The sequence below is a fragment of the Aotus nancymaae genome, unplaced genomic scaffold (genome assembly GCF_030222135.1).
Source record: "Aotus nancymaae isolate 86718 unplaced genomic scaffold, 86718_ANA_hifiasm-v0.15.2.pri h1tg000040l, whole genome shotgun sequence".
Lineage (NCBI taxonomy): Eukaryota > Metazoa > Chordata > Mammalia > Primates > Aotidae > Aotus > Aotus nancymaae.
Genome location: NW_026988454.1, coordinates 23344392 through 23371457, shown reverse-complemented (window position 1 = coordinate 23371457; position 27066 = coordinate 23344392). Strand labels below are relative to the sequence as shown.

General features: G+C 37.6%; 1 protein-coding gene and 1 pseudogene across 3 annotated transcripts in view; both read left to right on the top strand.

Annotated features, from left to right (window-relative positions):
• UTRN (utrophin) overlaps positions 1 to 27066 on the top strand; it is a 580690-nt gene that overhangs the window by 112110 nt on the left and 441514 nt on the right. For all 3 annotated transcript variants that reach the window (XM_064360600.1, XM_064360601.1, XM_064360599.1), the window contains one exon: positions 13081 to 13142. In XM_064360600.1, the coding sequence (XP_064216670.1) occupies positions 13081 to 13142 (62 nt within the window). The remainder of the gene's footprint in view (positions 1 to 13080; positions 13143 to 27066) is intronic.
• On the top strand, positions 8063 to 8832 carry LOC105717910 (rhomboid-related protein 4-like; annotated as a pseudogene).

Sequence of the window (27066 nt, the reverse complement as noted above, 5' to 3'; positions counted from 1 at the left end):
GAACATAAGAGTCTCTCAGAATCTTCTAACTTACAGACACAGTGCTAACATTTTGGCTCTTGGCTTTCTGTCATATGTACACATATGTATAAATGAAGCACTGTGTATATTCTTTAATGACTGGCTTTATTACCCCTTAATACATTGTGAAAATCCTTCGATGTCTTTACATATTCATTATAAGTACCTTAATATCATTTTTTTAACTTTTTTTTTTTTTACAGACAGGGTCTTGCTCTATTGTCCTGAGATGGAGTCTGGCTCTGTCACCCAGGCTGGAATGCAATGGCACAATCTTGGCTCACTGCAACCTCTGTCTCCCAGGTTCAAGCAATTCTCCTGCTTCAGCCTCCTGAGTAGCTGGGATTATAGTTGTCCACCACCCTGCCCAGCTGATTTTTGTATTTTTAGTAGAAATGGGGTTTCACTATGTTGACCAGGCTGGTCTTGAACTCCTGACCTCAGATGATCCGCCTGCCTCAGCCTCCCAAAGTGCTGGGATTACAGGTGTGAGCCACCGCATCTGGCCTCTCCTTTATTACACTTATAATAATTCAGTAGTCCAGTCACAGTATGGGTTTGGGGGACTTGGAGTAAACTTGGTCGAAGAATATAGTTTGACAGGAGGAATAACTTCAAGAGATCTATTGTACAAGATCTCTTGATTATAATTAATAACAACATAGTTTATACTTGAAAATTGCATGAAGAGCAGATTTTTAAGTGCTCTCATTACAAATAAATGGTAAATATGTGAGGCAAAAGACTAATAAATAAACTTTTGTCTCTTAAGAGCCATAGAGTCTAATTAAGAATAGAATGGGAGGCAGGAAGCCTCCCCAAGTCCCAGCAGCAACCTTCTCTCTTCAATTCAATACCTATTGCATCCTCCTCCTTTCTAGTCTCATTACTCCTCTGCTCTTTCAGGCTCTCTGATGTCTAGAAAGGGCAATTGTAATAAGCCTCAGACTGGCTTACTTTCTTCCGGCGTCCCTCCCCATGAGTCCATTTTTCATGTTAATCTCACTAAAGCACCCTTCTGATCATGTCACGCTCTTGCTCAGGAAAAGCCAATGGCCCACATTGCCTGCTCATTTAACCCCTTGCTGTGGTCTTCAAAGTCCTCTGCAATTTAACTGCAGCCTGTTTCCAAAATTCAGTGGCATCACAACTCTGATCACAAACTATCCAGCCAAAGGAACCTCCTCACAGTTGTGTCTGAATCCTGTTTTTAGGACTTTGCTGCAGCTGTTCTCTCTTCTACAAATGCCTTTTCTAACCATTTTTACGTGCCTCAAATCACAGTAATTCAAGGTCTAGCTCAAATACCACCTGTTCCTCAAATGTTTCCTTGATCCCCTTCTCATCCCCATCAAGAAGTATTTTTCTATGAATTTATGAATGTATCCGTACCTGATATATTACAATTTTCTGTTGTCTTCGTCCCTTCCCTGCCCACCTCAGGCCACTGGACCATAATTTCCTTGAAAGCAACATCTGGATCTCTTTTGGGAGTAACATATAGTAGATGCTCTGTAAATGTTGCTAATTCTTTGTACGGTGCTTTTCACAAATAGTTGTACAACTGCTTTTCACTGAATGACTAGAAAATATAAAACTTAAAACAACAAACATAACAAAGAGTTGGAAATATTCCCAGTTCTTTCTTTTCTTTGACACAAGGTCTTGCTCAGTCACCTAGGCTGGAATGCAGTAGTGCATTCATGATTCCCTGCAGCCTCCAACTCTTGGGCTCAAGCAGTCCTCCCACCTCAGCCTCCTGAATAGGTGGTACTACAGGCACGTACTGCCACACCTGGCTACTTGTTTTGATTTTTTTGTAGAGACGGAATCTCCCTATGTTACTCGGGCTGATCTTGAACTCCTGGGCTCAAGAGATCCTCCCTGCATGGCCTCCTAAAGGGCTGAGATTACAAGTGTGAGCTACTTACCTGGCCTCAGTTCTTTTATGTCCATTCATTCGACTAGAAGTCTTACAAAATGACCTAAGCCAATTTGATGATGCATAATTATAAATTTTTGCTTTATTTTGATTGGTAATGTTAGCTCCCAGTGCCACTGTCCTACTATAAGGGTCATAATAAAGGCAAATTTCAGACCAGATGCTGCCATGAACATTGGCATTCATTAAGCAATCATTATTAGCAAGTAGGTTTGAAAAACAGTTCATGCAGCCTGTATTGTAAAGTTGGTAAGCTGCAGCTCTGTGTCCTTTTGAAGGTCATAGTTAAAATAAATGCAGCAACATTCTAGAGCTGTGTAGTTCGGTGCATTGGCTGCTGAGTTCCTGAACTGTAGCTAGTCTGAATTGAGGTGAGGCTGTAAATGTAAAATACACACCGGATTTCAAAGGCTTAGTAAGAAAAAAAGACTATAAAATATCTTTTCAAGATGTTTAAAATTATTAAGTATATGTTGAAATGATAATGTCTTGGAGATATTGGGTTAAATAGCATATATTACTAAAAATTCATTTTACCTGTTTTTTAAAGTAGCTGGTATAAATTTTAAAATTATGTATGTGACGTGCATTATGTTTTTATTAGATAATGCTGTCTTAGGGAGAGGATTTAGTCTTATAATCAGCAGCAGATAACTAAAATCCTCCAGCCAATGGCCGAACATAGGACCTTTAGGCATCTGGCTTCCCAGACGCCCAGACTCACTAGATTTTTATATTCTGTTTAATCAATGGTGGGGCATGTCTAGAAAATATCTGACCAATCCTTGTTCATTGAATAACACTAAAGTCACCAGTGGAAGGATATTTCTAATATTCTAATTATGCCAATCATTAAGTCACAATGAAAGCACATTTCTCACATTTGTTAGATTAATTAGTCTCTGGTGTTGATTAAAATAAAGATAACTGATGCCTTTGTAGTGGTCCACTCTGGAGTTTAGGGTTTCTAATTAAATTACAACTGAACTTCTCTGGAATGTTATCCTGGGTTGGGACAAATGTGAGCCTCTAGTGTGGTTTGCACACTGGTATATGTGTGTCTTACTCTGACCATGGCAAGCTTTTCTAGAGGTTAAGGCACCCAAGACAGCATCCTAGCTGCCTCCTTTTTTGACTTTCCTGTCATAATTCCTCTTTTCCACTTTATAAAAGAAAGTCATACCTCTCACTCTCCCCAAATTTTACTGTGCTGCATTGCTGTGAGGCATCAAACAAGAGGACAATTTAAGAATGCAAAACAAAGAGCACTTCTTTAAAAAAATTTTAAATGGCTGGTGCCTTATTGCATCCAGAGCAAAGCTTTGTGTCCAGCTGCTGTCTATCCATCCATCCATCCATCCAACCATCCATCCATCCATCCATCCCTCCCTCCATCTTAGAGAATTCTGAAGTGAGATGTTATTTGCAAACACCTATAACATGGTTTTAAAATCCAAAACCAAGTCAGGCTCCTCTTGTCAGAAAATAAATCTGCTTTGACTGATTAATTTGACAGTGAGGACTAGTTTTGCCAATTACGTACCAGAGGAGGCATTTGCTATTCATTGAATGAGATAAATTTCAATTCCTTAACACTATGCTAGAAATTACATCTTTTTAATGATTTAAATTTATGGTAAATATCAGTTGTCAACTTAAAAATGTGCATGTGCAAATTCTTTTAGAAGTTTATGAACAAGAGTGTATGAAGATTCTGACTTAAACTAGTTTAACACAAGCATATTACACTTTGTATGTTGAAATCCTCTAAAGTATATTACAGACGTTATATAGGAAGGTTTAAGAAGAGAAAGAAAAGATGCAAAAAGACAGTCCAGAAGAGAAATGGTAGAAAGAGACTCATGTGGTGCTTGGATTGCTGCAGGGGGCCCAGACTGGTGCAGCCAGGCAGGCTTTGTGGCTGAGAATTCCAAAATGGCGGCCTATGTCACGACCAGTCCAGAGAAGGGTGTTGAAAAATAATATTCAGTGATGCAGGATGGAGGGAGTTTTGAATGTTCAGAGAAGTAGAACAGGCAGAAGGAAGTGGGTTTGAAAACGAAGAGGGGAAAAAGAGGGGGAGAGTCTTAGCCCCAATTATTCTCCAGATGATGGGGTGTAGTAAAGAATGCTTGGCAGCTCTGTTTGAGGGGATGTTCACTGTGGCCCTTAAGGTTATCTAAACTTTTGCAGGTGTCTAATCCTGATGGGCTGGAGACACTTTCTCTTTGACCCAGGAATTTTTGTGGTTGCATTGCTTTTTAATGCTACCTAGGGACTCTCCTGTCTAGCAGAATTGAAAGACCAGTGCTTAAGCTTACGTGGATTGTTGTTGTCTGGGTCTTGTCTATCTCAAGGTCTTGTATAGGCCCCGACACACAGAGGACTAAGTTGAAGTAAGGAAGCAAGACAAATTGTATTGCTAGTCATTTTGATTCACTGGATTGTTGGCTTCAGAATGTTATCATTGGCTTTTACAGTGCTCATTCACTGCTTGATGCTTTTCAATTTATTATTGAATTAGAATATATATGAATATATATATGTATTAGTCTGTGTTTTTTTTTTTTGCTGGTAATAAATACATACCGTAGACTGGGTGATTTATAAAGAAAAAGAGATTTATTGGTCTTACAATTCCATGTGGCTGGACAGGCCTCACAATTATGGTGGAAGATGAAGGGAGAGCAAGGGACGTCTTTCATGGCAGCAGGCATGAGAGAATAAGAGCATAATGAAAGGGGAAACCCCTTATAAAACCATCAGATCTCATGAGACTTATTCATTACCATAAGAACAGTATGGGGAAACCACCCCCATGCTTCCATGATCTCCCACAGGGTTTCTTCCATTACACATGGGAATTATGGGAGCTACAATTCAAAATGGGATTTGGGTGAGGACACAGACAAACCATATCAATATGTATTATTTCACAATGTAGTTTTTATTTGACTATGATGACCCAGTGTCATGATCCTAGGAGACACATGACATACAGTGAAATGTTTCCTATATTAGCTCTATAGAAAATGATAGCGTTTCTGCATATGCATATAGGGAGATATTTGGGTACTTATTGTTGTCTTTTTCTTTGGATATTTTCTCCATTATTTTGTTTGAAAATTGCTGTTTCTTGGATATTATATTGTTTCATTCTATGAATTTATAAGGAAGATCCATCATTACATGGGGAAAATAATAAAAGAAATAAAGTAATTAAAATGAGAAAAATATTATTTGAATACTTAGCAGTCTTGCAAGGACATATTTTTGCTGCTATTTTGACAAGTAGAACTTGTGAGAAAGTCTGAAGGTCAAGTCACTGGAATGGTTTTTACATTCAAAATGTTTTCCCCACTTTTTTCAGGCTTATACATCTAGAATTATATGTTAATGAAATAGTTGTTTTTTCTTGAGATTTTTGTAGACTGTAGAACATAATAGATGTTTATTTGATAATAGAGGAATTTAGTTCCATAGAAATTTTCTTTTATAAGTTAGTTTAGCCTTTTGTCAATCAATTTAAAACATAGTTTTCTCTTGTCTTTTCATGACAGTGACCCATATTGCTATGACTAATTCACAGTCTCCTAAGTAATCTCTCCTTGTTCTATGACATTTCAAGCAATTTTAATGAAAATCTTCACTCCAGGACAAAAAATCTGAAGTGAAGTGTTTGTATGTAAGGTTTACAGTCTCTACCTCCATAAATGGAATCTGTTTTTCTGCATTTGCAACACGTATGATATGGTTGATAGAAAAGATGGTGAGGTTTTTTTTTTTTTTTCCCAAATATATTTCTAGAGGAAAAATTTCAAATAGTGGCAGATGCTTGTAAATCTTAGAAACATTCTTTCAGGTTAAGTTTAGCAGCTCTAGAAAGCAAAAGTAGAAAAACATTAAAGCTTGAATTTGTTGAAAAGAAAATAGGTTAAGAAGTAAATAAACTAAATTTAGAAGATGGTCAGGAATTAATGGTTACATTTAATTCTGAAAATAATTCTTTTGAGAGTAAATCAATCATTTGACAATATTGCATGGAATAAATGTGAAAAAAGCAATTTCTGAACCCCAGCTACTTGAGGTTAGCATGCTGTTAAACTTGAACTCATTCAGAAAGTCTTCAGGATGTCTCTAAGTTGGGAGTTTTGTTTGGTAGTTTCTATGTTTTTAAAAGTCAGTCTTAAAGTAGGGTGGCTATACATTTTTTTTAAAAAGGAAAATAACAAATGTTAGTGAGGATATGGAGAAATTGGAACTCTCATGCATTATGGTGAAAGTATAAATGATGCAGCCACTATGGGAAATAGTTTGTTGGTTCCTCAAAAATCGAAACATAGAATTACCATGTATTAACCTAGCTATTTCACTCCTACATCTATATCCAAAGGAACTGAAATCGGGAACTCAAACAGATACTTGTACACCAGTGTTCATTGCAACATTGTTCATAATAGCCAAAAAGTGGTCAGCAAGTGTTTGTCTTTAGAGGAATGGATAAAGAAACTGTAGATTATACATACAATGAAATACTTTTTACCTTTAAAAAAGAATGCAGTTCTGATACAAGTTACAACATGGATGAAACCTTGAAAACATTATGCTAAGTGAAATAAGCCAGAACCAAAAGGACAAATATTGTATGATTCCACTTATATAACATATCTAAAATAGGCAAATGCATAGAGACTGAAAGTAGATTCGCTATTACCAGGGGTTGGCGGGAGTGGGGACGTATTGCTTAATGATTGCAGAGTTTCTGTTTAGTGTGATGAAAAAGTTTCGGGAATAGATAATGGTTATGGTTGTATAACATTGTAGATTTAACTAATGCCACTGAATTGTATGATTTAAAATGGCTAAAATCACAAATATTGTTATATATATTTTACCACAATTAAAAAAATCTATTAGTATGCCAAAAACGATTGAATTGTAAACTTTAAATGGATGAATTATATTAAAGGTGAATTTAAATGGGTAAATTGTATGGTAGGTGAGTTGTATGGTAGGTGTATAGGTGAATTGTATGGTAGGTGAATTTTATACCTCCATAAAATCGTTTTTTAAAAAAGAGGCAGTCTTGTTAGTAGGAGGAGAGCTGGGTGAGGAGACATGGATCCTGATTTGACTTATGGCACCATCCAACTTCATGTCATGGGGGCTAAGCCTCTGACCTCTGTGGTCACAGGACAGGATCCAATCAGGCATTCTTTTATATACTCCCTGCTCCTGTCCTCTGTGGCTCCGTAATAGTAAGGTGGATAGTTTTGGTGTGTTAGGTTGGTTCTAAGCTGGAACAAATAAGTCCTTCTGATGCTGAAAATGATGTAAATTCCAAATGCAGTCCAGATGTGGCTATAGATGTTCTAGAACCCCAGGGCTCCCTGATTGCCTTCAGTTTTGGGCAGAGTGGATAGGTCACTGGGTCATGCTACCACAGCATGTGCTTGCTTAAGGAGGTTGACGTTTTTCAAATAATCTCTATATTCTTACAAGAACATGTTTACAGCGTATATTTTAACTCCATACCCTTCTTCTTTTTTATAAGTACAGTTTTCAGGATTGAAAAATTCCTGAAATTTGGATTATCTTAGCCTTATTTCGACATCATTATATGTTATAGCCCTCTGTGTTTTCTTGTAGATACATAATTATATTAAACATATTCTTTTTTCTCAGATGTTGAGTCTGAGGCTGAAATGAAGAGGTATTGATTAGGCTTATTCAGTCTAGAATGCCCTTCGTATCTTTGCATGAACCATACTTCATCTATTTTTCAAGATATATTTTATAGCCTTCTTTTTTCTATTAAACTCTGTTTAACCTCCTCCTACATGAAAGTGCACTGAACACAGGCTCCATAGTCAGTTAGACCGGGTTCTGTTTGTGGCCCAGCATTTGCTGGGTGGGTGATGCAGGACAATTCATTTAACTTCTGCCTCAGGCTTCTCCTTTGACAAGTGGAGTTGTTTTCTTTTTCCTTCTCACTTCTGCCATTTCTACCTCTCCCTGCCTTAGGGCAGGGAAGAGTTACCAGCAAAAAAGACTAGCAGCATTGCCTGCTCTCCCCCGCTCACCATTGCTGATGATTGATGTTTGTATTTCAATATGGCATCCGTGCTCTGGAAAGGAATAATCTGGAAAGAAGACTGAGAAGTAGATGGTTTACCTGTGCCGTCATCACATTTTCCCTACTCTCTGGGGTGGTGTACCTGCTCTAATGTTTGGATGAACCTGGCTTTGAAAGGTACTGTGCTTTAGGTTTTCCCAGGAGTTTTGTTTACTTTGGAGGTTCTTAACAACCATTATTGCCCTGGAGGCTTTGTCAACACTTTGGGCTTCCTTGTACTCAACGGATTTGCTTGTTGGGCCACACTTGTGCCTTTTCATTTATTCTCACCAGGAACTTCCTTCGCGGGGCATCTGACTGGGATTCTTGTTGTATTAATGCACATTCAAGAGCCTCTGAAGAATATCATGGAAGCATATGCAGGCATTTTTTCCCTCTAATTATTGATTATTCAGGACAGTGATACTACTTCAATTGTTCAGGCCAGTCTGGAAATCAGGATCATTATCTGTGTGGCAGGCCAGGTTATTATGAAGAAGCACCCAGGAACCATGATATATACACAGCAGGACTGAGAGAAGAGGAACAGCTGGAGAGAGCATTAAGAGTGAGCCTCAGGGACTGAGGAAATACCAGAAATAGCCCACTGCCCTGAGGGTTTCTTCTCTCAGAAGAAATGAGACCTTAACAGCTTTGGCTTCACAGGTTTAATAGCCAGCGAGGTGGCACAGCATCTTGGGAAGACGTGGTCCACTTGTACTGTTATTACTCATCAGATTCATTCCCCATGTAACCAGTTTACCGTAAACTAAAGCAAAGTGTATCATTAAAAAAAAAAATCACCTTGTTTTTAGCTTTTTATAGAGTGAAGCGAAAGTGTTTTAAATGCGGTTTTTAGCTTTAATAACTTCAATGTTGAAATGTGGCAAACTCGCAGAAATATTTGAAATGTTAACTATCTAAACTTTTTGTATACTTAGGTAGTTTTGACAATTCTGAAGACTACATTTTTAATTTTAGCTTTTTTTAGGTCCTCTGAAGATGTCAGATTTTGAAAGAAACTCAGGGAGGTTAAACATTCTGTGTGACAGCGGTCCGTCTCCTGTTGGCTTTGTTTCTTTGCCTACATATTTATAATATTTTACAGATTATTTTATAATATTTTACAGATTATTATATAATATTTATGATTTCCATTTGACATTTTAACACATATTGTTTGAATAAATAATTAGTGTTGTTCAGAGACCAGTGAATTGGCTATGATGAAACAAGATCATATAATGGCATAACTAAGTGTGAGTAGCAGATTTATATTTGGGGTGATTCACATGTAGGGCCCACAAAAAGAAGAAAAGAGAGTGTGGTCTGAAATGCTTTTGTTGCTTCCAAAATAAGCATCTTTGCTAATGAGAAATTGGCTTTCGAGAGTGTATTAAATTTTGTGTTTGTGAAAGAGGCCCTAATAAAATCAACCCAAGTTTAAAATCATCCGGTAAGACATTTCTTTCTTAATTAAAGGTCTAGGTGCTTCTTTTCTGAATAGCTGCACTTTATGGAACTCATATTAGGTTAGTGCCAGCCAATTGGACACTCTTAAATTGCTTCGAAAGATGTCCTAGAGGATGATGCTTTCTCTCTAATAACAGTAGAGTCTTAGAGGTGATTTGTGTGCTTTCATAGGGGAAACAACTCCTAATTTCTCTGCCACATTTCTAGTTTAGGATTTAAATTGAGATTTATTGTTACCTTCTGCTAAAACAATTTTCAAAATGCATTTGAGCTGGTGAAGTGAAAACATTTTCACAACAGTTTCCTTGAAGATTTATCAAGCAGTTTTGTTGATGCTCCTTACTTTACTTTTTTTAAACCTATCACAGAAATAAAATTCCAGTCTAGGCAGCAGCAAAGGTCTTTGGATCTGTGTGAGCATGTCAAAAGCATTTTAAGAAGAGCAAAATATTTAGAGGAAGAATTTGGAAAAGCAGCCTTAAGGGATTTAACACATTTTTCTTCTTCTAATTCAGTCTCGTGTTCATCCCCCTAATGGAGAAAGGTCATTAGTGGATAAGATTTGCTAAGCCAGGAAACGCTTTCAGAAACGAAATGGTTTTCAAAAATTCAAATCTAAGGAAAACACTAGTTTGAATTTGGAAACTTGAAAGAATACATTTAGAGAAGGTGTATATTCAGTGTAACTTATGCTCATTCATTTAATATTATACATGTATATTTATAATCAAGTTATATGTAAGTTTGTTATATGCTTACACGTTTTTGTTTTGGAGCAGTTAAAATAACAAATTGACTTGATAATGAAGATGGAAATAATTAGAGACTGTGGAAGTTCTGTATAAATTTTTAGGCAGACAAAATGGCTGATCAGAATAGCATGATGGATTTTTAGTTGTCCTATTACCAGTTTGCTAATTTATTTTTACCTGCCCAAGATCTGGGCAAGATTGTTTATCTTAATTGTTGTGATGTGGAGGTTAGTGAGTGTGTCAGATTTGTTACATTTCAATCTCTTAATTGAAAAGCCACAGGCAAATTCTTGTTCTTTTACTGAATTCCTGTCTAGTAGAAAATAAGTATGTGTGTGTGTCTGTAAAAAGGAAAATGCAAACTAGTCTTTGAAATATGTACCCTCATTCCCCCATGTTTAACTGCATCAAGAAATTGAATGCAGATGTGTGTTTATAAACTTTGAAGTATTTTTAAAACATTTGGTTGTTAGAAAATTTATTGTTTAAAGACAAATAACTTATCTGGTACTTAGATTCATATTCTGACATGGATTTGACCCATAAAATAAAGACTATTGTTGAAACATGATCTTATTCATTCTTATAAACATAAGAATGGGAATCCATAAATTTGATTTCATTGTATTTGAGATAAAATGGAAAGATTATTATCACTTGATAAGGTAATAGTACTCATTTCTTTGTTCGCTTTATATCTGGGGAGAAAATACTACATAGTATTAAATATTTCAATACGTTTTTGAAATAAGAAAGTTAAATGCTCTAGAACAGGTTAAGAAAATGTAAAATGTAGTAAGATTTCTCTCTTAGAATTTTTCGCATTTTTAAGGCCTCAAATTCTTAAGTTGTGTGAATGTTATCAAATTAAGATAATTTAGTACTTATTTATGATCTTTCTGTATGTTTTATTCATAGGATTAAATAAAAATGAGTATAACAAGATTTATAAAAGTAGATCCTTTTTAAGCTAGTGGCACAAATAATTGGATTTTCTAAATGCCCTAAACACTGATATTTAATATTAAATTCATTTTGGTGAGGCTGGTATAGCGCTCTCTTAGGTTGATGTGTGGTGGTAGCCTCATATTCTGAGTATAATCTCAGCTGTGTCCATCTTGGATATGAAAATGGTAAAGGCTCAGACATTCAGTGTGTAAGCAAGTTCTCTTGGTTAATAAATGGCTTATGTGGCCTTGATCAGATAATATAAAGCTTGAAATAGGGATTGTTGCTGTTTTTGCTGTCCTTTCTTGAGGGAAGGTCACCTCTCAGCAGCATTAACATCAAGGAGTTTCTTAAACAGCAGTTTTGTTTTCTATGCCAGTTGCTCCCTTAGTGTCTTGGAGTGGGTCTCCAATTACCTTTATGGATTTGTAAAAGTGAATTTTTTTTCTCTGAAGCTGCTGCTATATTTATTCTGGGAATGACCTTTTAATTACAAACTCTTCTCCCACAAGAGGTTAAGGACCAAAGACTACAAACTGGGTAAAGTAGTAGGTGAATCTCCAGTGATCCTAGTAGAGGTTCGTGAGCAGGTCTGTATTTAATGTGGAATTGACACTGGAGGGCCAAGCACACCTGGGCCTCCTCCATTACTGTTTTGCTGTTCTGATGTGGGAGGCAACCTGGCAATATGAAACATGGCAGAGGAGGCAGGACACACATATGGATGGAGCCACAGCTTTCTGCACTGTTGCAGATACTCCTTGGACAGCTTTCTGAACAACTTACAGAGACTGTCAAAATGATGCTTTGTAGGCTTTAAGCCAAAAATGACTCTTTTACTGACTTTAATAGAAAACTGGAGAGTGATGGAAGACAGTATGATTTGAAGAGATCCAATGGATATTTATTTATCTACCTTGCTCACACTTTCACTATAATCATTATAACAACGAGCTGAACACCAGCTCTTCATCAAGTGCTTTTCATTTGTATTCACTAACCTTCACAATACCCTTATGAGCTAGGTATTATTTATCCCCATTTTACAGATGAGAACTGTGAGGCTAGGAGACACTGTCTATTTTCTCTTTTTGTTTAGCCACATAACCTCCTGGTGGCTAATGAAATCCTTTGACCCATCTTTAAAAAGTTCAAGGTGGTCAGTCTTTTAAGGTAACTTTTGATTTTTTTATGACCTAGAAAATGAATTTGTAATCAAAATCAAAACTGGTAATGGTTTTAAATTCTTCTGATTTTTCTTCCCGTAAAAGTTTGTATAGATCAAGATTATTAAAATCTCATGTCAATATTACTACAGGAAAATGGGTTACAAGATTGACCGTAAACCTTATACTATCATTCTAGAGGGTGGAGGATCAGTATGAAGAGGGAGGAAGTCACGAATTCCTGAGTTTTTATTGGATAACTTTAATTTTTGTTTTGAACATGCTGACATTTTGATTATGCTGAAATTTTACTTAAACAAAATGTAGCAGAAAGTGTTATGCATAGTAGCTGGAAAGTAAGGCCCTGATTCGATCCCCTAAACCTGGATTTGGTCGCTGATGGCAGACTCGGGGGCTTCGGGCGAGACAGCCTGGTCCCTTGGGAAAGATGCCTGAGCTTCCCTTCAGTTGTAGGCAGTGTTGAGCTCCATAAATGAACCGGGCAGTCATCACATTCTGGATTAGCTGCACATCATTGTGCTTCATGAACTCTACTAATAGGACTATTTTAAACTCCCCAGGATAGAGATAACCTTATTTGGTGCTTTAATAAAGGTACAGACTCTCATACTTCTTCCTTCTCTTTCTTTTTCCATTCCATAGATGAACACAATGACGTACAGAAGAAAACCTTTACCAAATGGATAAATGCTCGATTTTCAAAGGTAACCAAGACTTTCAAAAACTTTGACGGTTCAGATGCCTCTTTCTGATTGAAGGAATTTGGTTGGAAGTACAGTGAATTTTCCCCAGGAAATGTCACCTAGCAGAAGTCTTCTGAGTATGCAGATACATTTATTTTTCTTTTATTCTCTTCTAAAATATGTTTAAATGGAAATTCCTGTGTATATAATTTATGTGATGTTATTGACTTTTACCTGGCCTTCTTCAGATATCTAAGGCAACAGTGAGCTGCTTTTGATTCTGTAAATCCTGGGTACATCTAGGAAATGAACGTATCATTGGGAAAATTTTTGTGTTCACTTAGGTAAGAGGATGATAATTTAATTTTGCCTGGTTAAAACCAAATGTTATCATTCAGGCAGTCTTTCTACCCTGTCAAAAGTATTTATGGATTTTTATTCTTGTGGATGTGGCTAATAATATTTATCTGCCTTATGGGTTTTTTTTTCCTTGTGTACTTCCTTAATTTCCTCCCAAAGATCTGTTCTTAGCATTTCTAAACATTTAGAACATAATCATTGCTTTGATCAATATTTTTTCTTAGGGGCAGAGCATACTGAAGAGAGGAATTGGCAGTGTTATTTTCAAATCTGGTCTAATATGATTATCTATTAGTTATTGGTGTTGGAATTTTGTGCACTAAGCCTGAGGTGGGAGGAGAGTTTTTAGGGGAACAGATTGTGTAGGACTCTACTATAGCAAGATGAAAAACAGAGGTTTCTCAGAGAAACACTGTTGTGATCTATTAAATAATATAAAAGCTATTTTAATTAAGAGTTGCTCTTCAAAATTTCCTGTTTGAGATAGTTGTAAAGGTCAGGGAGACAAACGTTGGTATTTCTTGGGGAAAAGTGAGGATATCTTAAGGTTACTTCAAGTAGCAGCATAGTTTAAAAATTGCTCCACATCCCAGTATTTATAGTTGATTATTTGATTTCACTGCTTCTTAGGCTTTACAAGTCTATCTTGAGGCATATTTTCTCTTGCCTGTGAGTATGTAAGGGATGTGGAAACTGACTTTGACAGAAGGGTTAAAAATATAGAGAATTAGAGCATAAAGGTGCTTGCATAATTGGCAGTTATATGTGTAGGATTATTCCAAAGCAGATGCAGGTGTGTTTTGGTAAATTTTAATTTGTTTTATTCCAGAGACAGAGGTAACATATGTGCCTTTCGGGCTTGACATTAATAAAAACTTTTGAACTATTCATCTGCATGTGACCATTTTCTAGAGAATGTAGTTTCAGCAACTGGGAGTCTGGATATGAGGTGTTTTATTCCAGTGGTCTCATGATTGCTCATATAAGTAAGATTATTCATCCTGGTTATTCATGAGGATAACACAGTAATTGTTTAGATAGAAGAAGTGAAGCAGTTTTTAGCAGCTTAATTTAGTCTTTGGGGAAGAATTGCCTTAAAACTAATTTTGAAGATTGTTTTGAAAGGATTGTAGACTTCGTAGATCTGAGTTTGGAGAGCATTTGAAACTGGGTAAATTACTTTGTACCTACTTATGAAAATGGAGAGAAATAGGCAGTAATGGGACATGGAAAGGGTTTGCAGAGGAAGAGAGATGACAATTGAGAAAGCAAAATTGAAAAGAAATTTCTCAGTATTGATGGTGGGTCACTGACGTCTTTAAAAAGACCTTGAATAAAGTAAAATCTGGTAGTACCAGACTAGTTTATTAAAGGAACTTGATATTTAAATTTGTACATTTATAATGTCTATTATTTTGTAATCTAAATGAGAGCTTTAAGTCCCATGTAAATTGTTTGCCCTGGGATGTTTATATTTCTTGCCAAGATACTAGAAGAGACTTGGTAATTTTTATCATTTATAGTAAAAGTTATAGTTACGGAAACTAACTCGGAAGCTTTTTAGCTAAAAAGCATTTGGAGATGGTGTTTGGAGAAAAACTACCAAAAGTGCGATGACGCTGACAACTTTAATTTTCATATAACAAGAAATCAACCTAGAAGGAACTTACCTGAGAAATTATGACTATTTGGAGATGGGAGGCTCATGGCAGTGACACTAAATATCCTCATTGTTTTTTCTTTCCTCTGTCTGTCTTAAGACCCTAAGTTGGATTGCTTCCAATTGGGGATAGTGGAAGAGGGAGTAATGGATTTCTAGACTGGGAGATTTCCTCAGACTCCCATGTGGCTTAACCCTTGCTGAGCTGGGGAAAGGCTGTATGCGTGCCTGGCATTACTAGGTAACGCAGGGGCTAGAACAAGAAACAAAAATCCCATTGAAGCAAATGAATTCTGTTTCGTTTTTCCATGTTTTTTGGTACATTGTGGTGGGCTTTAAAATAGAATTTTTCATTGGGTCCACTATTTCCCTAAAGTGTGGGTCCCTAAACAGAGCAATAGGGCCCCTGTGCTGAGAAATCCAAACAGACACTGATGGAATCTTCTGCCATTTAGGAATTTGTTTTAAAACAGACATTTGTGTGGCTGTTTCCTTTGTGGCCTCCTCTCCATCAAAAATCTCAGTCAAACTCTGAGTCTTATTAATTCCAATACCTACATATATTCCAAATTGTTTGCTTACTCTGTTTTTAGTGACACCTCTCTTTTCCAAGTCATTGTTATTGGTGTTAGAAAAAATGGTGAGAGACTTTATAATGGGCAATAAAGAATAGTGGGTGTCCTGTTAGCTCAGGCATCTGAATTACTTCTGCCTTTAATTATTTTCAGCTACTTTACAACTGTGTAAGTTGTGGAAAATAGGTAGCAATGCAAATGATTCTTATCCATAAACATGACAATTATTTGGAAAGCAATTAATTATTGTTCCTTGGGTAGACCAGTTTTTGCATCTAGTGCAAATCTGTTTCAGTTTTCCTTTTTCTTGTGTAAAACATGTGTTTTTTAAAATTTTCCTTTGAACTGGTTGTAACACCTTACTGGGTCCCTCATTAATGAATGAGTTAATTAAAGTCTTTGACACACATTATTATCACATTGGTTTGAGAGTCATGACTTTACCTTGTTTGAAAATTATCCTTGAATACATGGACCACTGTGATAATCTGCTAATTGGTTCTTCCGTTCCATGCTCCACCTTCTCCATCTTCTCTTCCTTTTTTTCCCCCTAAGACAGAGTCTTGCTCTGTCACCCAGTCTGGAGTGCAGTGCTGCAATCTTGGGTTACTGTAGCCTCCACCTCCCAGGTTCCAGCAATTCTCCTGCCTCAACCTCCCTAGTAGCTGGGATTACAGGTGTGTGCCACCACACCTGGCTAATTTTTAGTAGAGTATTTTTAGTAGGGATGGGGTTTCATCATGTTGGCCAGGCTGGCTTCAAACTCCTGACCTCAAATGATCTGCCTGCCTCGGCCTTCCAAAGTGCTGGGATTACAGGCATGAGCCACTATGCCTGGCCTCCCCTTCCATTTTCAAGAGAGCAGCCACAGTGTTCCTAAAAGGTAAACCTGAATACCTTTTTCTCTTCTGTAAGCTCTTTCATTGGTTGCCCATTGTCCTTTAAAAAAAAAATTAAAAATTAAAATTGTGCATATTTTAGGTATGTAGTATGATGTTTGGTCTTATTTGGCTTTTAAGGCTCTAAATAGCTGCCTCCCCAGTCTACTCCTAATTTTACTTTACTCTCGCTCCCTCATTATGCTCCAGCCACATTGTCTGTGTTTACCATCCCAATGGGCCCTCCCTGGTCTTTGCACACACTCCTTACTCTACCTCTTCCTGGCCAGCTCCTACCCTTCCTTCTTGCCTGAGCTTAAATGTGGCTTTCTCAAGGATCTCTTTTCTGAGTTCTCAGCCTTATCTAGGGTAGATAAGCTTCATACTCTCAAAGTGTTATGATTTGAAGCAATTACCATAACTGTAATTTAAATAGTTGCCAGTCTCCTTTCTTAGGTAGGCGTAAGTTCTGTGGGCACAGGGACTGTCTATTTGCTCATTGGCATAACTTTTGGCATTTAGTAGGTACCCAATAAAGTATTTCTAGGCTTAATAAATAAATGAATGACAATGACATATACCTACATTGAATACGCCTAATTCCATATGTTCATAAGCCACTTGGGGATGGTTGTATTGGAAGGAGAAAGGAGTAGAGTTTAGGGTGGAGTGCAACATGGCATGAATTGTGCAATGTCCTGGATATCAATACAATGCATCAGGGCTTTTGCCACATTATTCACAAAAATAAACAAATCCAACTATCCAAACTTTCCCTGTTTGCCTGATTTCTTGGAGTTGTGCTGCAGTGATTGGTAAATAACCACTTGGACTTAATGCATATTATTTTTTTATTTAACCAATACAATTCTTCACATAGGATCTAACAACTAAATTCACTGTGAAAGAAAATGAGACTTAAAAGCCAGCTTAATTGTTTTTTTTTTTAATTGTACTTTAGGTTCTGAGGTACATGTGCAGATCATGCAGGATTGTTGCATAGGTACATATATGGCAAGGTGGTTTGCTGCCTCCATCCCCCATCACCTATATCTGGCATTTCTCCCCATGTTATCCCTCCTCAACCTCCCCTCTCCCCTCCCTCCCTCCCCTAGTATCCCCCAACAGACTCCAGTGTGTGGTGCTCCCCTCCCTGTGTCCATGTGTTCTCATTGTTCAACACCCACCTATGAGTGAGAACATGTGGTGTTTGGTTTTCTGTTCTTGTGTCAGTTTGCTGAGTATGATGGTTTCCAGATTCATCCATGTCCCTACGAAGAACATGAACTCATCCTTTTTTGTGGCTGCATAGTATTCCATGGTGTATATGTGCCACATATTCTTTATCCAGTCTATCGTTGATGGACATTTGGGTTGCTTCCAGGTCTTTGCTATTGTAAACAGTGCTGGAGTGAACATATGTGTGCATATGTCTTTATAAAAGATCGAATTCTAATCCTTTGGGTATACACCCAGTAACAGGCTTCCTGGGTCGAATGGAAATTCTATTTCTAGATCCTTGAGGAATTGCCACACTGTCTTCCACAGTGGTTGAACTAATTTACACTCTCACCCTCTTGATAAGGGATTTGGTAAATAACTTGAGAATATTGAGTAATATCGGTCTAAAGTCATCTTTTGATTTGTAACTGTTTATGAATATACAGTAGCCAAGACAGTGCTCACTCTAAATATATATTCTTTTTGCTGCAAATTCTTGTTAACATATCATAGAATATAAAATGCTTTGGAATTCAAGTATCCTGAGAAGTCATAGTGTAAATTATGGAGTTTGGATTTTTAAGTTATGAAGAGCTCAGAAAAAATGATTATCTAAAAAAAGCTAAAAATTAGGAAATTAAATGCTTATTCCTGGATATCCTGCTCATTTATTTATGACCTCAGGCAAATTATTAGTCAGTTTTTTCAGGTCACTTGGTCTACATTTCTATAGCCATAAAATACAATTCATCATTATTTTTAAAGACTGTCTTTTTGTTTTTCTTTTTCTTTTTTTGAGATTGTAACCTCTGCCTCCTGGGTTCAAGAGATTCTCCTGCCTTAGCCTCCCGAGTACCTGGGACTACAGGTGCCTGCCACCATACATGGCTGAGATTTTTATTTTTAGTAGAGACAGGGTTATCTCCATATTAGCCAGGCTGATCTCAAACTTCTGACCTTGTGATCCACCAGCCTTGGACTCACAAACTGCTGGGATTACAGGTGTGAGCTACTGTGCCTGGCCACAGTCGATCATTACTACCTGTCTTATATCATGAAGTAGTATTGAGACATTGCTGTGAAATGTATAGGAGATGATAATTACTTAGGAATGCAAAATAAAAACCCTATCAGGTACCTCAAATTTGTGATAGTCTTGATCTATGCCATTCATATAAACAGAAAAGGGGAAAAGCATTAACTCATTAAGCCCACATTCTTCTACTGTATAGCGTGTACAACTTGAGTGTTATGCCCCTTCTAAATTTCAGAGCCTCTGGTTTGTTAGCCAGCTGGTCTCCCAAGGGAGGCAGCAGAGGCCTCATTGCTTTGCTGTTGGGAAATTTGTTCTGACTTTGAGCCTGCATTTACTTTGGCTGACTTTCAGAGCTGCTCATCCGGCAGAGCTGAAAACATACAAATTGCAGAAGTTCTTTTATCAATTCGGTGAGACGGTTCTCTAAAGAGGCTTCACAAATAAAGGTTAGGTAGAAAATATGCAAACTTAAAAATGCTGAACTTGAGTTTGTGTCAATTTCTGCTTTTCTCTTTTCTAAGACACAGATGAGCCAAGTTTTCATGTAAGTTACAGTTCCAAACTTGAAATTCAAATTGACAGAACATAAGAGAGGAAAGCTAGGAAGTATTTTTTATGGATTTCAATATGGAGAGCTATTAAGATGCTTTCCCTTAGGAGACAGTGAGACATTGCTTTGAGGTATTGTTTTTCTACTGTTTTCATGTTGGACGTTAATGATCACTAAAATACAGAGTGGGAAAAGATGTGGAGGGAGATTTGTACAGGAGATGTAATAAAAGCAGGCCCAACCCTTTTCCACCTCCAGATGTTCAGTCTTCTCTTTAGTACTATAAAGAGGCTGACAGGCTTCCTGTGTGAAGATAAATACCACCTATAGTAGAGGCTTGAACTTGAAGAGTTGAACATTGGGTCTGCCATTGGTTTATTTCATGAGTATACGTTTGGCAACTCAACTGGTTATTTTAGGACACATTCAAGTGGTTCTTTAAAAAGAAATGTGAATTTGTATCTATTCACTCATACCTCTAAAATGCAAACAATAAAATGTGCTCCATATTCTTAAACACCAGCTTCCAGATATACTTGGGCTATACTTATGCAAGCTTTGTTGTTGCTGCTGTTTGTTTTGTTTTTATTCAATTTGATTTTTTTAAATTTGATTTTTGTCTCAAAATTATACTTGCAAAATGAACTTCACCTTGGTTAAAACTAAAAAGGGATTAAAATTAAAACTGTGAAGTATTATTTAATATGTTATGCTTTGTACATATTGAGTATTTAATAAAGAATTGTGATCCAGCCTATTGGTATTCATAATTGTGAAGCAAATTTGGTCATCTTTGTAATTGATGATCGGTTTAGAATTGATCAGCTAAGAGGAAGTGACTTTTCACCCTTCACCGAAGAAGGAGTAGAGCAGTGCCACCTTCCTTGTGCTTTTCCATTTAGCCTCTTGTGGCCCCACCATCTCTGGCTTCAGAGATGGGCTCTGGTGGTGCAGGGAAGTGGGGGCGTATGCCAGGATGGTCAGTAAGCCATCAAGAGCGGATTGCTGAGAGGTGGTGGTTGAGGGGAGAGAAGTTCTATCTATTACACAGAGCATGGAGACACTGGACCCATTTCCAGCTTTATCTGGCCTGGGAAGCTTTTAGCTACAATCACCACAGGTAGCCATCCACCAGCCATGAGCAGAGTCAGATGTGGGGGAAAGCTGACATTTATTATTGTTATTATCTGTTGGAGAAATAAAAAACCCTGCCAACACTGGAACCCCTGGGTACCAACATATGATACAGAGAAAAGACAATTTACAATTATGTCTGGTTAAGTGCATGCAGGCAATTGGCTAAAGACTACAAATTATTCGCAGAATTTCAAACAAATATACAGTAAAGTGGGAGAAAGAACAATGAACATTTGTCTCTGTGAGAGACAACTAGATGTGCCTTGTGATGGTCTCTCGTCCACCTCCTGAACAACTGTGTTTAAGTGACCTTGGGAAACTGGACACTGGAATTATCTATTTCCTGACCAAAAAATTGGGCCTATTTTGTTTTAAGGAGATGCCCTAAGGGAAGGGAAGGAGCAAGGTAGCTGCCTCTTTTTTATATATATTGAACAAAGGAAATTTGGTTTTATTTACCTTTACATTATCAGAATCAGTGCCATTACCAGCACCTCATCTTAGTTCCATGGAAGCCTGTCTTTTGAGGGACTACATTCTTCAGACATTTCTACTGTGTTGCCAGTTGTGTATACGTGGAATAAGCTGTATTGTTTCCTGAGCTGGCCTTCAGACCTTGTCTGGTATGCATATGGAGTCAGAGCTTTTTATTTATTTACTTTATTTCCATAGGTTTTTTTGGGGAACGGGTGGTGTTTGGTTACATGAGTATGTTTTTTAGTGGTGACTCAGTGAGATTTTGATGCACCTTTCACCCAAGCAGTATACATCATACCAAATTTTAGAATTGTATCCCTCATCCCACTCCCACCCTCCCCCATCACCCCCCAGTCCCCAAAGTCCATTGTGTCATTCCGATGCCTTTGCATCCTCACAGCTTATCTCCCACTTAGGAGTCAGAACATAACGATGTTTGGTTGGCCATTTCTGAGTTACTTCACTTAGAATAATGGTCTCCAATTTCATCCAGGTTGCTGCAAATGCCATTATTTCATTCCTTTTTATGGCTGAATAGTATTCCATGGCACATATACATACTGCAATTTCTTTATTCACTCATTGATTGATGGGCATTTGGGGATTTCATAATTTTGCGATTGCAGATTGTGCTGCTATAAACACATGTGTGCAAGTGTCTTTTTCATGTAATGACTTCTTTTCCTCTGAGTAGATACCCAGTAGGGGGATTATTGCTGGATTAAATGGTAGTTCTACTTTTAGTTCTTTAAGGAAGCTCCACACTGTATTCCATAATTGTACTAGTTCATATTTCTACCAGCAGCGTAGAAGCGTTCCCTTTTCACTGCATCCTCGGCAACATCTATTGTTTTTTGATTTTTCTATTACGGCCATTCCTACAGGTGTAAGGTGGCATCACATCGTGGTTTTGATTTGCATTTCCCTAATTATTAGTGATGTTGAGCATTTTCTTCATATTCTTGTTGGCCATTTGTATATCTTCTTTTGAGAATTATTTATTCATGTCCTGAGCCCATTTTTTTATGGGATTGTTTTTTTATTTTCTTGTTAATTTGGAGTTAGAGCTTATTCAGCCTCCAGACTTCACCTGATTGTTTGTCCGTGGAGTATGCTAGCGGCCCCTGCCTCTGACCACCAGGTATCTGAGCCCCACACTTGGTTCCTTATCATCCCAGTTTTTTATTATCACTATACCAGTAACTTACCCAAATCGAGGTAAGCATTCTGTTATGTGTCTGTGTGACTTGTGATTCCCTGAAATATATTATTTGGTTTAGCATATGTTTCACAGTACTTTGTAGTTCTGAAGGTAGGTGCACATTTACTGATTTGGAGCGTTCACTGCACATTTACAGTAAACACTGTAAATCATTGCTCTGTAGTTAATGTAGCATACTCTGTGATGACCTGCACCATCTGTTTCTCCTGTCTCTGTCTCTCTCTTCCTCTTCTCTCCCTCCCTCCTTCCTAGCAAGCTTCTAAATGGAATCTTTTTCAATTCTTAAGAGCTTATGCTGACCACTCAGAAATCTTAAAGAGGACGGCTGAGAGAGCTGCACTCACTAACTGTTTAAGTGGCTGATGCACATTTTGCTGGTTTTCCGTGGTAGAGGTGTGGAAGGAACTCATTAGGCATTATTTTAATGTTCTCATTTTGCTTTCAGTCTTCTCTGTGGAAAGCAATGCTGTGTTTGTTCTTTCACCATGGAGTTGAATTATAAAAGTAAACACTAAATATCATACAGTTTTCATTTCATTGATTGAGCTACACATTTTACAATTAAGATGAACCTTATTTTCTTGTTTTGCTTAATCTTGACTAGAGACAGCATTCTTTTAAAAATGTCTATTATTTATTTTATGCAACAATACATAAACTTTGTAAAAATTAGGTAATAGAGTAAATCCAAAGATAATTTTTCAAACTACTTTTAATTCCACTACCAAGAGAAAAAGTATAGCATTTTGTTGTATAATGCTTTAAAAATATATTCTCATATAAATATGTTATTGTTAACTAAAATGATGATGTACATAGTACTCACTGATGCATTATTAATTATTAAGAAATTGAAGAGTTACAGGAATGTAAAAGGGTGCTACATTTGTGTCAGTGTTGAGATTGGGGTTCATAAGTTAAAGATTTTAATTTGAAAGACTGAGAAATATTGAATTAAATTATTTCTTTTTGAATTTTTAAATTAACCAACTTCTTGCAAAAAACAGATGATTGGGGGGAGAGAGAGAGAGACCATAAAATTTACTATGTTACCAGATGCTGGAGCATCATATTTGAACTATTAGGGGCATCAGATTAATCTTAGTTTACTCTGAGGGGAGTGTGAATATATTATGGTATATACATTATGTATGTGTGTGTGTATATATATGCTGTATGCACACACACACATACAGACACACAATAAACAGTGGGACTAGTAGTTGAATTAAATAGAGTGTCTCAAATCCTGTTTTGAAAATAGGGTGTAAATAAATAATAGAATAGTCAGTGTCAAAGGGCTCCAGTTTGTTATTTTTTGTAAGATGACAGTCATCAGACATAATACTTCTGAAAGCATTTAAAATCTATTATCGTCCCACTCTTTTTATTATATGCAGTTACAACTTGATTGTTTATAATGGGTTTAGGTAAGTATAGGACAGATTCCTTCTCCCTGCTATATCTGTTTCTTTGTATAATTTTGGCAGTGCCAAGCTAGATTTGTAAATCCATCTTAACACATTAGCCATGTTATGTTAGCACTGTTTTTGTTTAAATCTACAGTTATGTGGATAAGGATATTTTGGTCAATGATGGACCACGTATATGACGGTGGTCCCAGAAGATGATAGTGAAGCTGAAAAACTCCCGTAGCTTAGTGATGCTGTAACTGTCATAAGGGCATAGCACAATGCCATTTACTCAGGTGTATTAGTCTTTTTCATGCTGCTAATAAAGACATACCTGAGACTGGGTAACTTATAAAGGAAAGAGCTTTAATTGATCCACAGTTCCACATGGCTGGGGAGGCCATGGTGAAAAGCAAAGGAGGAGCAAAGTCACGTCTTGCATGGTGGCAGGCGAGAGAGAGCATGTGCAGGGAATTCCCCTTTCTAAAACCATCAGATCTCATGAAACTCACTCACTATCATGAGAAGAGCACAGGAAAGATCTGCCTTCATGATTAAGTTATCTCCCACTGGGCCCCTCCCGTGACATGTGGGAAGTATAGGAGCTATAATTCGAGATTTGGGTGGTGACACAGCCAAACCATACCATCAGGTATTTGTGGTGATGCTGTTGTAAACAAACCTACTGTGGTGCCAGTTGTAGAAATGTCTAGCACATTGAATTATGTACCTTACATAATACTTGGTAACTGACAACTATGTTACTGGTTTATGTATTTATTATAATTTTATCGTTATTTCATTTATTTATTTATTTTGAGACAGAGTCTTGCTCTGGAGCCCAGGCTGAAGCACAGTGGTGCAATCTTGGCTCACTGCAACCTCTACCTCCCGTGTTCAAGCTATTCTTCTGCCTCAGCTCTCTGAGTAGCTGGGATTACAGGCATGTGCTACCATGCCTGGATAAATTTTGTATTTTTAGTAGAGACAGGATTTTACCACATTGGCCAGGCTGGTCTTGAACTCCTGACCTCAAGTGATCCATCTGCCTCAGCCTCTCAAAGTGCTGGGATTGCAGGCTTGAGCCACCACGCCCAGCCTGAAAATCTTTTATATCATATTTTTACTGTACCTTTTCTGTGTTTAGGTACACGGATACTTACTGTGTATTATAGTTGCCTGTAGTATTCAGTACAGTAGCATGTTGTATAGGTGTATAGCCTAAGAGTGATAGGCTATACCATCTAGCCTAGGTATGTTGTAGGCTATGCCATCTTGGTTTGTGTAAATATACTCTATGATGTTTGCACAATAATGAAATCACCTAAGGACACATTTCTCTGAATGTACCCCTGTCCTTGTGATTTGACTGTATTTGGAATCTGAGTGCCGTGAAGTCAAGGGCTGTTTCCACCAGGCTTGGTTTTCTCATACTGTACGACAGAAAGTAGGTATTGATCAGTCTCCCTACTGGAAAGTCCAAGGCCCAATTCTGCTTCTGATTTGTTGTTGTTACAAAGAATTAGAATTTTACTCTCTTAAGAACTCCAAACTGTACTTCCTAAATCTTACTTTCTTATTCAACTTTTTATAGATTTTTTTTCTATGACTACTACTGTTGCCGAAAAACATAATCTGTGATAGAAATATTAATAATTGTGCTTTGGGAGTATTGAAGAAGGGTAAGAATAATACAATATCAGATCAGAGAGAGGGTGGGGCCATATCTCACAAGATCTTTTATTTGGAGTTTGGATTGGATTTGCCTAAAATGGGGGCCCATTAGGGTAAATCAGGGAAATGACGTAATGTGGTCTGCACATTAATATTGGAATTATTCTGGCTCTTATGTAGAAACAGAGATATCAGTTGGCCGGAGCTGGAGTTCAGGCAATAGAAAATGGCAATTTGGGCTAGAGTTGGCACAATGACCATGACAAGAAGTGGTCCACATTTGGGATGTGTTTTTGGAAGTGGCAGGACAGGGCTTTAGAGGTAGTGAATAAGTGAAAGGAAACGAATTCAGGAATGACTCCTTTGTTTTTAGCCTGAGCAAGAGTCATTATTCTTGATATATGATATATTTGCAGAATATGATTAATTAATGATATTCTGTAGTCTGTGGATGTGTGTGTGTGTGTGTGTGTGTGTGTATGTATGTGTATGTGTACATATTTGTGTGTGGCCTTTCTCCAGAGTTGACCAGTTCCTTGAGGCACTCATCTTTGATTAATCCTATATTTCACCTATATGTGGTCATGCTCTATGCAGAAATTGCTCCTCAGTCATCCTTTTACCTGGTGTGCCTGTAGACAAGATCCATTTGTCTAGCACAGTGTTTTAGGAAATTACAGTCATCAGGAGATCATACATATAAATTCGGATTTCCACCTTCTTTTGAAAACTGGGAAATTCTGCCCACAGTGAACCTGAATTTCCATATGGCCACCCTTGGCTAGAATTGAGCGGGAGCTGGCCCTTGAGCCTGCAGAGCCAGCTGATTCTCCAGGTGTGCCTGGGGCTTGTCAGCTTGGGTTCCCTCAAATGTGTCATCACTGCAGTTGTTTGCAGCTGCTGCCTCCCGGCTTCTTCTCATGCATTGTGATGACCATTTGCCTTTGTACTCTTAACTTTTTTTTTTTTTTTTTTTGAGACGTAGTCTCGCTGTTGCCCAGGCTGGAGTTCAATGGCACGATCTTGGCTCATTGCAGCTTCTGCCTCCCAGGTTCAAGCAATTCTCCTGCCTCAGCCTCCCGAGTAGCTGGAATTACAGGTGTACACCACCACACCCTGCTAATTTTTTGTGATTTTAGTAGAGATGGGGTTTCATCATGATAGCCAGGATGGTCCTGATCTCCTGACCTCGTGATCTTCCCTTCTCGGCCTCCTAAAGTGCTGGGATGACAGGTGTGAGCCACCGTGCCCGGCCTGTGCTCTAGCATTTAAAAATCCAGCAGCACTAGTGTCCGAGCTGCAAGTATGAATGCTGGTCCCTTTTGTCAAAATGGTGATGTTAGAGGGAGCTGAGGCTTGGGGACACTGAAAGCTGGCCTTTCCAGGGCTGTAGCGTCTGTCATCTAGAGTCATGTCATGTTGTCGTTTAATTTTTAAAAAGTTTAATGTGACCCAAGGCTTATATACCCTTCAAGTTCAAGACTGTTCATTTTATACCATTTTGTATTTATTGGAAAACTATGGAAACCCTCTTGTGAATAAGGAGAATGACCTGAACTTGGCATTTTTGCAGGGCCAAGCACAAAGGAGGTATTCACTAAATATTTGTCCAAATGCATTATTCAACTGTATTCTCTTTGTCAGAGAAATCTCTGCAAATGAATCTTTGCAGAGATTTCAAAATCAAAATAAGAGGTTAACTGTCAGGATGAATCAGTTTTTATTTTTATTCAAAGATGACTT